At 34.1% G+C, this 14450-nt stretch overlaps 1 protein-coding gene and 1 long non-coding RNA gene across 2 annotated transcripts; both read left to right on the plus strand.

The window, feature by feature from the left end:
* Positions 1-369: 369 nt before the first annotated feature.
* On the plus strand, positions 370-13466 carry LOC134269477 (caldesmon-like). Its single transcript, XM_062751714.1, has 11 exons — positions 370-414; positions 4982-5052; positions 5420-5494; positions 5724-5809; positions 5949-5988; positions 6147-6221; positions 6315-6400; positions 6764-6842; positions 7021-9894; positions 13097-13234; positions 13361-13466. Exons 2-11 carry the CDS (start codon positions 4996-4998, stop codon positions 13382-13384), a joined length of 3534 nt encoding a protein of 1177 aa, XP_062607698.1. The 5' UTR covers positions 370-414; positions 4982-4995; the 3' UTR covers positions 13385-13466.
* Positions 768-3434, plus strand: LOC134269415 (uncharacterized). The gene is made up of 2 exons (XR_009992577.1): positions 768-894; positions 2046-3434. It is a non-coding gene; the product is annotated as an uncharacterized LOC134269415 (long non-coding RNA).
* Positions 13467-14450: the final 984 nt, after the last annotated feature.

A 14450-nucleotide genomic window follows, 5' to 3' on the forward strand; every position in this document is an offset into this window, starting at 1 on the left:
ATTTTTTTCTTCAAATGTAAGAGTTCAGTGTTTGAAATCGGCACCAATAGATACGTACTTTTTTTTATCCAACATTCGACACTTTGAAAATTTTGTAAGTAAATTTAAATCTTATGTTTTTTACCTGGGATAATTAAAAAAAAAATCTCAACTCAATTACTGACAAAAATATCAACCACCCCAACCACCCCATAATCCCACAACAATAAGTTACAGTGCCGTGTAAAGGCAATATTAAAAAAATAATAAAAAATAAGTCTAGATCTAAAGAAAAAAATCTTTTTTATTCTTTGTGAAGTTTTTCTGCTATTCTTACGTCATAATTACATTATCACGTGATCAAACGTCACAAACAGTTTGACGTAACAATCATCACTAAACAAAACAAAACAGTGTTGAGCTTGGAAGTAGAAGGTAAAGAATCAGGGGCAGTAAGCATATGTGAGCTGCCCAATATTTTTTAAATATTTTTATACCAGTGTTATCGTTAAGTTGATTTATTTTTCATATATCGAGATGTTCAGTTTGATGGAAATAGCAATAAAATTTTCAACATTTGATTTGTAGTTGAGTTATCACCATGTGAAGTAGGGCGATTTTTCCGGAATTGAGAAATTTCCATCAAATTCTCACATTCCAAACAGGATTTAGATATGGCCGCACGCAAACAACAGAGTAAAAATTTAATAGATTGTTTAAAATGGCACAATAAATTATATCCCAAAATATCATTCTGTTGCTTGCATGCGGCCACCCTGAAAAATATATAAAACGATGTTTTTCGAGGCCGATTTTGATCGCTTCCGGTTTCGGTTTTTATATTCAGACGTAAACAAAGTTGGAGGAAACAGAAAATGTGACAGTAGATTTATCGAAGTTCTAACCATTTAACAGGTAGGGATGAATTGAAAATCAGAGCAATTGTAATTTTACATGCACTGTTCAAAATTAAATCCCCTCCTATACTTATTAATGATAGCAGATTCGACATGACAGACTCCGCTAACTCCATGAACTCGGGGGGGACGGTAATCTTCACATGCATGTCAAACAGTTGAAAATAGAAAATGTGTATCTAAAATACATCAAACAGGAACACAAAATGCTATCTTCTTTCAAAGAAAAAAATAGATTATAAAAAAAATGACTTAATCATCGATTCTTTTTTATTTAGGCCCTAATATTCATGATTCATTCATATGAACCGTCGATCGGCCGGTTGATCTTCATGATTAGCCGCGTTTTATCAGTTGTGAAAATCTTTACATATACAGCATTAAAATATAAATATACTACATTTCTAGGTTGGGGTTTATAACATATTTTTCTGTCTGAGTACAAATACAACTGAGTCTAGCCTTACACTGGTACCTGTGTACTTTGCGTAAATGTGTGGTGTGCTATAACAGTCAAAAATAAAAAAAATGGCAAGAAGTTTTTTTTTTTTTTTTATTTATGTTAAACCATTAAAGAAATAAAAAAAATTGTTTCTTAAAAATAAGCTAACATCACTAAATCTAATTAATGTTCGTTGCAGAATAAACAATATAAATTCTTTCTATTTTTCTTGTGGGAACAATGTATTTTTGTTGTTTTTTTTAACTTATTAATTAAAATATTATTAATGTAAAATTAAACTTTTGTCAGTATTAAAAAAAATAATTAGATTACCTTGGAATATTATGAATTCATTTAAATCACCATTTAAATGAAGAAAAAAAATGTTTGTCATTACAAGGTTCATCTTTTTTGTTTTAATTTAAAGTACCCAATAATGTCATTGCTTCAGATTTTATTCATTTAACTCAAATAAGTAAATCAATAAAACTGCTATTTAAATTGATTTCATGAATGAAATAATTATATATTATACCTGGTGATACATGTATAAATAAATTATTCCCCTTTTCTCATATATAAAGAAAATCTTATGCAAATGTATATACACTGTACAAGTAACCCCCTTCATTCATGTATAGACAAAATGTCAATAGTTACATAATATATATAGTAATTTAATTTTGATGTTTATATTTTAATTGTAGGATGCCTGGAGATGGTCCAAAACAATATCCTGTTACTGGAGCTGTTACTTGTTAGTATTGTCAGTGCCGTGCTGGAGCCAGAGTTGTCGGGGCATGTGCCCATGTGGCCTCAGTATTGTGGTTTCTTGGCTATGAAAGACACACAAACTTTGCAGTAAGACCTATTCAAGACTGGGCTGACTACTTGAGAATGCAGCTGTGCAACCTGCAGTAATGGATGGCTCATCAGAAAGTGAAATGAGTGCAACGGAAGAGTGACATGAATTGTGACATTGGTTTATTGATAGTGAACATTATTGAGAGTGAACATTCTGCAGATTATAGGCGTCTCCATATAAATGAAAATTCTCAAGAGGAACGTTAAACAATATACAATCAATTAATCAATCAATCTGCATGTTATGATATCAACTGCATTAGACTCCCATTATTGTTTTCAACAATATAGTGGAAGGCTGTGTATATATTGTTATTTATTAATTGTAAATAGGGATTTTTATGTATCTATGATTTTTTTTATGTTTAAATTGTGATTTCTTAACATCTGTTATATAATTGAGAAATTAAAATATAGTACATTGTACATCCCAAAAACATAGTAGATTCATTGCATGAGTTTAATAAGTTTGGTTGTAAATATTGAAAGATGAATTATGTACTTTGACAAATGAAATGATTTGTTATTATCATATTATGATTAATTGTTATCAAAATTAATATACTGATGTAAAATGCATAATGCATCACAAAATGTTTCTCAGATAATAGTAACAATTATAGTTTATTATGCAATGTGTTTATTTGCATATTGAACTTTGTTAATAATTAACATGACTATATACAAGTACTTGTTATTTTTTGTAATACAATGTAATTACAAAACCTTTCCAGACAAACATGTACTAGAATAACTAATTCTTTGATGCTTAGGTCATTTTTATGACATTGTGAGGATGATAAACATTATTTTATTATGAGTAAATGTAGTGTATAAGGCATGAGTGGTGTGATGTTAAACTTCTATGATCTTTTTGGAAAAAGTATAGGTGGGTGATGGGAGTTCTGGAATTTGTTTATGCAAACTGAAATCCCTTATTGTTATTTTTGTCAAGTTTAATGAATTGTTATTAAAAATGTTAATTGAATACATTTCTTGTTTGTTCACTTTGTGCATTCAATGTATTTTTATGTGAAATACATACAAGTAAATTCAAAGAATTGTGGCCCCCGCTTTCGGTGTCTTTGTGAGTGAGATGTTATTTTTTTAATGACATATTGTGTCTAATATGAACACCCTACCATATGTCATTTATTTAGAAATTATCATTGAAGTTGATTTTTTTGAAGGATGAAAACCCTAATCCTGACCGTTAAAAACTTATGGCCAAAGTGAAAGTTTTTAAAGGAGGTCAACTCCAAGGTCAAGATCAAAGGGTCAAAGTTGTTGATATCCAATGAAAGGTCTTCTCACAAGAATTAAGTATGTGAAGTATGAAAGTCCTAGCCGTTATCGTTCAAAAGTTATGGTCAAGGTTAAAGTTTATTCATAAGTAAGTAGATCTTTAAGGTCAAGGTCAAAGTTGTTGATATCAAATTAAAGCTCCTGCCACAAAAAAATATATATGTGAAATATGAAAGTCTTATTATCTATCGTTCAAAAGTTGTGACCAAAGTTAAAGTTTTTTGTAAAAGTAGTGAAAACTCCAATGTCAAGGTCAAAGGGTGAAAATAGTTGGTATCCAATGAAAGGTCTTCTCAAAGGATTACATATTTGAAGTAGGAAAGCCCTAGCTCTCACATTTCAAAAGCTATGGTCAAGGTTAAAGTTTATTCATAAGTACGTAAATCTCAAAGGTCAAGGTCAAAAGGTAAAGGTTGTTGGTATCCAATGAAAGGTCTTGACTCAAAGAATACATATGTGAAAAATAAAAGTTCTAGTATCTACTGTTTAAAAGTTGTGACCAAGGTTAAAGTTTAAAAAGTAGTTAAAACTCCAAAGTCAAGGGGTAAAAGTTGTTGGTATCCAATGGAAGTTTTTTTTTTACAAGGATTACATATGTGAAGTACGAAAGCCTTAGTCACCACCGTTCAAAAGTAATGGTCAAGGTTAAAGTTTTTTCATAAGTACTGAAACTCCATGGTCAAGGTCGAAAGGTCAAGGTTGTTGGTATCCAATGAAAGGTCTTGCCACAAAAAATACATATGTGAAATATGAAAGTCCTAGTACCTACCATTCAAAAGTTATGGCCAAAGTAAAAGTTTGGAATTTTTGTGTAAAAGTGGGTTAAACTCAAAGGTCAAGGTCAAAAGGTCAAATTTGGTGGTACCCAAAGAAAGGTATTGTAACAAGGAATACACATGTGTAATATGAAAGTCATAGCTCCATTAAATCAAAAGTTATGGGCAAGGTTAAAGTTTTTGTGACGGACAGACTGACGGACAGACGAACAGATGAATTAGATTTAATGTCCCCTCGCTTTAGCGAAAGCGAGGGACAAAAACAACTGTTTTACATTAAAATCCGCTTTTTTACCACTAATAGCTAAAAAAATAGTTTCTATTCACATGTTTAAGATCATTTCTGTTGTACTTGTATTAAACATCCATCTTTTATTTCTTTAATCATATTTACAGGGAAAAAAATTATTAAGAATTTCCAGAAATCAGTGAAAATTGTGTTATTTTTGTATTGACCCCAAAATGTCTTAATAGTGTTTTTTTCATCAAAATATGTCTGAAAAGGTGTGATTCAATAATAATTCTTTTAATATTTATAATATTTTGTCCATTATGGTTGGGGCATATTTAGGGTCTTAATGCCCCTGATTCTTTAGTCCAGAGCTTTGTTATAATTCTTCTTGTCAGAATTATTTTTAAATAATATATTGCATGGTATTTGTCAAATTTCTGAGAAATATTATTGTTTCTTCATGTAGCAAGGCAAGCAACTATGGACATCGATTGGAATGAGATTTTAGATTTCGGCGACAGTGCTGTCACAGATGTTGTGAGTTTAACTTTCTTATACAAATATTTTTTTATTAAAAGAAAAATAAGTTACGTCAGGTACCTGTGACAAATACATGCAACTAGACTGTCAGATTTTAAAATATCTTTTTTGTATTTTTTTTTAAATGGTTGTCGAATGTATATAATCATTAATATGATTTCAAAACTAAAATGATCAACATTGGCAACAAAATTAATGTACATCTACAAGCAATTTAAAGAGGGGTGGGGTGGGGGATACTTTTAATACACTGCTTTTCATTATATTTAATCTTTTTTTATCAATTATATCACCCCCTCCGCATTTTAAATTTTGAATTTGATGAGTACTAGTATTTGTTTATTCTCTATCTATTGTTTTTTAGGACTCAAAGCTAAAGATCTTGAAATTTAGTTATAGTTGGGCAGATGCCGTTGAAGAGAAGGAGAGACTTGTGGAGGTGAATAATAGAATATAGGGAGTAAAGTGCATATACTAGTACATGATGTAGCTTTGTAACAAAATTTATGATTAAAATAGGGAAGAAAATCAGTACATGTGTATTTTGAAATTCAAATGATTTCTTTAGTGGCATACTTATTATAAAATTATAAAACAAAGTTTGTAATTGCCACTCAAGGTTATCTGTAAAAGTGTGCATGGTCATTTTATTTTCTTTGATATTTTAGGCCCAAAAGCAAGAAGACATGGAAAGAGTGCTGAATAAAGAGATAACAGGGGAACAGACAAAGAGCAAACACATTGACAACATCAGGTATGATTGTCAAATATAAATCTAATATCAGCACATCATATAGTTTTGACATATTTCAATCCTTTATAATTATATGTACTCTAAGAGTTTTAAAATATTGAGATTACCAATAACATAAACATTGTATTTCTCTACACAGAGAGGAAACAGATTTTGGCAATGAACCTGTTAAAGACTGGGTAAGTGATTTTGGATTTACATATTATTCTCGATTTAAATTTAATAAAACCCTGAACATAATTATATATCAGCCTTTACATGACATAAGTTTCACATTCTGTTCCCTTTTCTTTATTAATCCCATGTAGATGTACCAGTATTTATTCTTTACTTACAGAGAAAAAAGCTTCAGATTTTAAAGTTTGACTATTCGTGGGCAGAGAGGGTTGAGGAAGAGGAAAGAAGAACTGAGGTATTTTAGTCCATTCAGATTTATTCAGTGGGGATTCCAATGATAAATACCACTGTTTGCCTTTGACATATTTTGTTTTTGTTTTACTTACAGTTAGCTAATACTGTGGGACAGAGAACTGGAGTGGAGAGAAGCAGACTTGAGTCAACTCATAGAAGAAAGCAGAAAGACAACTTCAGGTACTGATTCAATTTATTGTTACGGTCTTTTAATTTCAGTTACATTAGATTATTTTTTCATTTTGTACTGTAAATAATTTAGAGCTCTGTACTTGGATTAAACAAAATCTGACTGCAGATAATTAACTAAATTTAAAATAAACAATTTTAACAAAATCTTTTCTTTTTAATTTGAATTTTTGGCACCACAATTTGTTTATATATCTTGCATTATTCTATAGACTTGAAAATATAATAATAAAAACATCATTGCAAAAAATGTTTACAATATTGATCATATCAACACTTTCCTTCATTAAATACGTGGATGTCACTTAAGTTTCAGTGTCTAGTGCAGTACAAAAACCCCTTTTCATTTTTTAGGGAAAAGAGATATGATGCAAAGAAGCTTCCAAACAACTCAGTAAAAAGACAAAATTATTCTCGAAGAATAAAACAAGAGGTAAAGTGTTCATTCATACATACAGATACCAGTATATGCATAAATGTACGTTATACATGTTTATATTAGTTTATCAGGAACATTATTTCCTTCTTTAATTTCTTTTAACTGATTATTTAATTTCTTGCATTCAGTAAAACCAGGCAATAAAATTACATTTATTTACCTATTTTTTTAGATCTTCACACCAACAACAGAACAAAGAAAGAATGTGAATATATATAACAAGAGAGATTTTCCTAAAGAGGGCCAACAAATTACAAACACTGGTCTAACAGAAAAACAGTCTCCCACTGAAAGGATAAAGTTAGCAGAGCTGAGAAAAGCAGATAAACAAGTTATCCCGGCAGAAAAGAAGTCAGCCCGGCTTATCACAGAGGAAAAAAAGTCAGCCAAGCTTATCACTGAGGAAAAGTCAGCTGAGCTTATCACAGAGGAAAAGTCAGTTGAGCTTATCCCTGAGGAAGAGTCAACCCAGCTTATCCCAGAGGAAAAGTCAGCCAAGCTTATCAAAGAGGAAAAGTCAGCCGAGCTTATCACACAGGAAAAGTCGGCTGAGCTTATCACAGAGAAAAAGTCAGCCGAGCTCATCACAGAGGAAAAGTCAGCCCAGGTTATCTCTGAGAAAAAGTCAGCCAATCTCATCAGTGAGGAAAAGTCAGTCAAGCTTAACACTGAGCAAAAGTCAGCCCAGGTTAACACAGAGGAAAAGTCAGCTGAGCTTATCATAGAGGAAAAGTCAGCCGAGCTTATCACAGAGGAAAAGTCAGCCCAGCTTATCACTGAGGAAAAGTCAGTTGAGCTTATCCCCGAGGAAAAGTCAGCCAAGCTTATCACTGAGAAAAAATCAGCCCAGGATAGCACAGAGGAAAAGTCAGCCAAGGTTAGCACAGAGGAAAATTCAGCCAAACTTATCACAGAGGAAAAGTCATGCAAGCTTATCACAGAGGAAAAGTCAGGCAAGCTTATCACTGAGGAAAGGTCAGCCAAGCTTAACCCAGCGGAAAAGTCAGCCAAGCTTAACACAGAGGAAAAGTCAGCCAAGCTTATCACAGAGGGAAAGTCAGCTGAGCTTATCACTGAGGAAAAGTCAGCTGAGCTCATCACAGAGGAAAAGTCAGCTGAGCTCATCACAGAGGAAAAGTCAGCCGAGCTCATCACTGAGGAAAATTCAGCCCAGGTTATCACAGAGGAAAAGTCGGCCCAGCTTATCACTGAGGAAAGGTCAGCCAAGCTTATCACTGAGGAAAAGTCAGCCCAGGTTAACGAAGAGGAAAAGTCAGCTGAGCTTATCACAGAGGAAAAGTCAGCTGAGCTTATCACAGAGAAAAAGTCAGCAAAGCTTATCACAGAGGAAAAGTCAGCCAAGCTTATCACAGAGGAAAAGTCAGCTGAGCTCATCACAGAGGAAAAGTCAGCCAAGCTTATCACTGAGGAAGAGTCAGCCCAGGTTATCACAGAGGAAAAGTCAGCCCAGCTTATCACTGAGGAAAAGTCAGCCAAGCTTATCACTGAGGAAAAGTCAACCCAGGTTAACACAGAGAAAAAGTCTGCTGAGATTATCACAGAGGAAAAGTCTGCTGAGCTTATCACAGAGAAAAAGTCAGCCAAGCTTATCAAAGATGAAAAGTCAGCTGAGCTTATCACTGAGGAAAAGTCAGCCCAGCTTATCACAGAAGAAAAGTCAGCTAAGCTGATCACAGAGGAAAAGTCAGCCCAGGTTAACAAAGAGGAAAAGTCAGCCAAGCTTATCACAGAGGAAAAGTCAGCTGAGCTTATCACAAAGAATAAGTCAGCCAAGCTTATCACAGAGGAAAATTCAGCCAAGCCTATCACTGAGGGAAAGTCAGTCCAGATTATCCCAGAGGAAAAGTCAGCCAAGCTTATCACTGAGGAAAAATCAGCCCAGGTTAACACAAAGGAAAAGTCAGCCAAGTTTATCACAGAGGAAAAGTCAGCTGATCTTATCACAGAGAAAGAGTCAGCCAAGCTTATCAAAGAGGAAAAGTCAGCCCAGGTTATCACAGAGGTAAAGTCAGCCAAGCTTATCACTGAGAAAAATTCAGCCGAGCTTATCACTGAGGAAAAGTCAGCTGAGCTTGTCACAGAGGAAAATTCAGCCAAGCTTATCACAGAGGAAAAGTCAGCTGAGCTAATCACAGAGAATAAGTCAGCAAAGCTTATCACAAAGGAAAAGACAGCCAAGCTTATCACAGAGAAAAAGTCAGCCCAGGTTAATGTAGAGGAAAAGTCAGCTGAGCTGATCACAGAGGAAATGTCAGCTGAGCTTATCACTGAGGAAAAGTCAGCCCAGGTTAACACAGAGGAAAAGTCAGGTGTGCTTATCACTGAGAAAAATATAGCCGAGCTTATCACTGAGGAAAAGTCAGCCGAGCTTGTCAAAGAGGAAAATTCAGCCCAGCTTATCACAGAGGAAAAGTCAGCCCAGGTTATCACAGAGGAAAAGTCATCCAAGCCTATCACTGAGGAAAAGTCAGCCCAGGTTATCACAGAGGTAAAGTTAGCTGAGCTTATCACAGAGAAAAATTCAGCGGAGCTTATCACTGAGGAAAAGTCAGCTGAGCTTGTCACAGAGGAAAATTCAGCCAAGCTTATCACTGAGGAAAAGTCAGCCAAGCTTATCCCAGAGGAAAAGTCAGCCAAGCTTAACACAGAGGAAAAGTCAGTCGAGCGTATCACAGAGGAAAAGTCAGCTGAGCTTATCAATGAGGAAAAGTCAGCCCAGCTTATCACTGAGGAAAAGTCAGACGAGCTTATCACTGAGGAAAAGTCAGCCCAGCTTATCCCAGAGGAAAAGTCAGCCAAGCTTATCACTGAGGAAAAGTCAGTCCAGGTTAACACAAAGGAAACGTCAGCCAAGCTTATCACTGAGGAAAAGTCAGCCCAGGTGATCACAGAGAAAAAGTCAGCCGAGCTTATCACAGAGAAAATGAAGTCACCAAACCTTGGATTATCAACAGATCCAGAATGTCTTGTGGTGTCAAAGAATCAAGATACTCCAATCAATACAGAGAAATCATTTTTACATGAGGTATTACATAAAATTTTCAAAATTTATATAATTATGTTCCCCAAACGAAGTTGGGGAACATATTGTTTTTACTCTGTTTCTTATTATTATTATTATTAAGGTCTTCCGTCTTCACGGAAGACCTTATAGTGATTCTACTGTTTCTTATTATTATTATTATTATTATTCTTTTTATTATTTTTTTGACTTTCTAATTTTGTGCACGCGATTTCTCGGAGACTACTGGGTGGAATAATGTGAAATTTTCAGAAAAGATGTTTCGTCATATGAATTTTATATATCCGAGAGATTTTTTGGAAATTCGCTTCCGGTGCCAAGTTATAGGACAATTCCTGATTTTAAAATGCAATTTTGTCCGTGGTTAATCTCAAGAACGGTAAAAGATATCATTGTGAAACTTTTAGGGATTATAGATCGTGATATTCACTATCCAGGACGCGACCTTTCGTTCGTCGTCAGTACTTCCTGTTGTTACGACAAGCGAATTAAAAAAATTGTATTTTCTAACTTTTTTATTTTTCAGTATTTTTCATTTCTTTTTGAAATGCTAATAGAGACCCTTCTATTTATGCTTACTATATAAGTTGTTTGAATATTGGTTAATCTTATCTCTAGATATTAATATTTGAAAATCTGAAGCGGGCCCAAGATGGCGGCTGTCTCTGTCAACTCCGCCATTTCGCGAGTAGGGGCTTATGGAGGCAGCTGAGCGTTTTATTAAACCATTCTGACATAAGGATACATGAAATGTAAAAAACTACTTCGACTTTCACGTAGTAGTGAAATGGTTGGAGGAGTTACCTCCCGTTACTTGTGTATATTATAATAGATAATCAACGTAAATATTGTAATTAATTGGTCAACTGACTAAAGAATTATACAAGTATTATTGATAAATGATGTTCTGTTAGAAAATAATAATAGTGTTGCACAAAGAAAGGCAATCTGTTTTATTTTATCAATATGATATCTGATAACTTATGATCATTGATTAAGTTGAGGTACAAGTGGGCAGTGCAGCCAACTGGCTTGTGTCTTCACTTTGGTACAGAAACCAGTTGGTTTATCGATCAAATCGGACTGTGCAAAGTTGCCGTAGTCAGTGACTAGTTAAAATGTAGCTGTGTGACGTTAGCTATAGGGTTGTCATTAGGACAGAGAAGCTCTTACAAAGTTAAATCAATATCATACTGTGCAAGTATATTGTAGCCACTTGGCTAGAGTTATAGAGGCAACTTGGTAAGCAGTAATACAACAGGCAGGTGTTAAGGCTAAATCAAGAGGTACAAGGCAGATAGATGTTGACTTATATAGTCAGTTGTACGAGCATAGTGAGGCAATTATCATATGGCACCAGGCAGGTGCCGGTATTAACTGAAGATATATAATTATACAAAGCACTTAGATCATTTGATTTAAAGACACCAGGCAGGTATCATATTATTATCTGTATATATTGCATTCAATCATATCCCCAGTAAAACTCGGTAATCCGAGCACGGACCTACTGACCGCTCAGATCCGACACGTTACAGTAGTACGTTGCAATTGAGTGTCAATCTTAAAACTTAATTTCCGTTTCACTGCTTTAGTGTAACTGGGCTAGATACGATATATAATGTGTATAATGTGTTACATATACTTTCTTAACGTCGAAACAAAATAAAGGCGCTAAGAATGTTTTATTTTTAAAATATAATTGATGCTATCATACCTATCTAATAGATCAGTCCAAAGAAAAGGTGCGAATATTTACTCGTGGCGTTTGGCGCGAAATTATGAATGCTTTTTATAATTCTTAGACAGGTGAACTGTTGCAAAAGTACCGTGGTATACACAAGTATATTTAGAGCAGTACTCCCAATAGCTTAATGGTTAGCGCTTTGGGCATATAAAAGTAAAAAGAAAAGCGCATTCACGTTGGCGACATGGTTTCAATCCTTGTGACCAAAATTTTGAATCTCTTTTCAGCTCGGTTTTACGTGGGTTTCTTTTCCTAAAACGGACGGAAGACCTCTCGTTGCTCGCAACGAGATCGTATCTAGTTATTATTATTTTTCTTCTCGGGAAAATTTTGTCCGCGAATGATCTTGTAAACTACACATCCGATTTAGGTGAAATGTTTTTAGGGTCAGTAGACATGTTATGTAGATTTGCGGAATCAAGGTCATTTTGCGCGCACGTGCTTGCAAGAGCGCGCACGTGTAAAACTTGAAATGACCAATATATAATGGATAAAACCGTAACTTTTCTATTTTTTAACAAAATGTTTTGAAACTCATAATGTAAGGATATATTAGTAGGATGCACAAGATGACATGGTCAAAATAGCAAGATTGCACGCGCTTGCACGTGCGCTTTGCTCTGATTGGCTGAAACTAAAGTCTCTATATCTTTCTTGTTTTTTGATAAAATCATTTGAAATTTTGAACATAGTTATACATTAGGGAGATCTACAGCCTGTAATATAAGAATTATCATGAAAGCATGTGCATGCACGTGTGCTTGCAAGAGCTCGCACGTGCAACATGAGAAATGTCCAACATAATTGATACAGACTTAACTATTTAAATTATTGATGAAATGCTTTGAAACTCATATTATAAGTATATATTAGAAGCATAGACAAGATGACATGGTCAAAAAAGCAAGATCTCACGCACATGCTCGTGAGCTTTGCTCTGATTGGCTGAAACTAAAGTCTCAATACCTTTCTTGTTTTTTGACGAAATCCTTTGAAATTTTAAACATAGGCATGTATTAGGATATCCTACAATAAAATATATAGCAATTATCATGAAAACGCGTGCATGCACATGCGCTGCAATCTGATTGGCTTATGCTTTAAATAGCTATAACTCCCTAGGTTTTCAATCAAACAGGATGGGATTTGGAATATAGATAGATATGCATAGAGTTTGTCTTATTTAATGAAGCTTGCAGGGAATGTGGCACCAAAAGGAAGTTGGGGAGCGTTTGGGGAACATCTGTAACGGTCCCCGTTACAATTAGCACTAGTTATTTATTTAATCTATAAATTGAAGCAGAAGGAAATTTTAAGATGTGCCTGTCTAAATTGAATATTTCTTTGCTATCTTTTCCCAGATTAATTTTTATAATACTAGTATATTTGTTGTATGAAATCCTTACACTATATGTACATGTGTATGTAATAACAATGTGACAATTCTACATTTCCCAGCTTCTGAAGGAAGACATTGCTGATGAATACATTAACAATGATAATAAACGTGAAGATGATGATTACGATGATGATGATGATGATGATGGCCTGTTTGGCCCTAGAAGGCTCTTCTTCTTTGGTGTTGACTATTTTAAGGTAAAATTTATGCTTAATGACCTTAAAACCAAATTTTATTTTTATTTTGCTTGTGGATAAAATTGTTTAATCTTTATGGGTTATTTTTTATCTTAACTTAGTGTACATGTATTAAATTTTTTTTAGGGTGCTAAAAAATCCATTTGGTGAAAACAAACAAAAGCTTGATGGAAGGACAGAAGAATAGTTCGGAGGAAAACCGAAAAAAATTGTTATATAAATGTAATAAATGTCAGTTATTTACACAATCAAGTGTTAATTATTTATAATTTCATATAATCAAAATAAGGTACAGAGGTGTATTTAGTATGTAGTTCAATAACAATTACATGGTATATGTAGAAAAACTCGGAATGCACATGACCATATACATGTTTGAAAAGAGATACAATTAAGAATTTGCCTGATGAATGAAGTGACAAAGCCTTGGAAATTCAGGGATTACTTTTTTTGTTCTTGTCAAGGATCAAATTTTTGCTTTGTAGTTCACCTATAAATGTTTGGTTGGGCAAAAAGGAAAATACTATAGTAAACTAAAAATGTTTCCTGCTGGTCTGTCAGCTTAAAAGAAATCATTCAAAAGTGAGTTAACTCTAAACTTGAACAAATTTGAATCTACATTAGCCAAGGATGCTTTTATTTACTAGTATTTATTTATATGAATGCAAAACGAATGATCATCTTAGCAGAACAAACGTACATAAAAACACTACAAATGAACAAACTCAACAAACGGGCAAGGGGTAAATCTAGTCTTTATGACACCATTAGGGTGTGATTTGCAAGTCCGTTTTTGTCCACGGTTTCGTGAAAATGAGAGGACATTAAATCTCATTCATCTGTCAGTCTGTAAGTCTGCCAGGCCTATCCGTCTGTCACAAAAACTTTAACTTTGGTCATATTTTTTGAATGGGACTTTCATATTACACATGTGTCTTTTACTCGTGACATTAAGACCTTTCTCAATACACTACATTTTTTTATCCCCTTACCTTGATCTTGACGTTTGACCTATTACCCAGGGGCGGATCCAGCAACTTTTGAGGGGGGGGGTCGAGGTTGGTGCCCACAGCACTCATGCATAGAATCACAGCACGGCCACTTCAAGTCCGTAGCTACATTTATAAGAAGGGGTGACCTCCAAACACAGTTGATAAGCAAAAACAAAAAACAAAAACACCTATGCAACACACTCTAAAATCTTTTTTTGAGAAGG

Source organism: Saccostrea cucullata, unplaced genomic scaffold (assembly GCF_032062105.1).
Source record: "Saccostrea cucullata isolate Sc308-1 unplaced genomic scaffold, CSIRO_AGI_Scuc_v1 ctg740, whole genome shotgun sequence".
In the NCBI taxonomy this organism is placed as follows: Eukaryota; Metazoa; Mollusca; class Bivalvia; order Ostreida; family Ostreidae; genus Saccostrea; species Saccostrea cuccullata.

Excerpts from the sequence above, each read along its gene's own strand:
- LOC134269477 (XM_062751714.1), top strand. The coding sequence starts at position 4,996 with ATGGACATCGATTGGAATGAGATTTTAGATTTCGGCGACAGTGCTGTC. Across the intron at positions 5,989-6,146 it reads ATGAACCTGTTAAAGACTGG|AGAAAAAAGCTTCAGATTTT; the intron begins GTAAGTGATTTT and ends CTTTACTTACAG. Across the intron at positions 9,895-13,096 it reads AGAAATCATTTTTACATGAG|CTTCTGAAGGAAGACATTGC; the intron begins GTATTACATAAA and ends TACATTTCCCAG.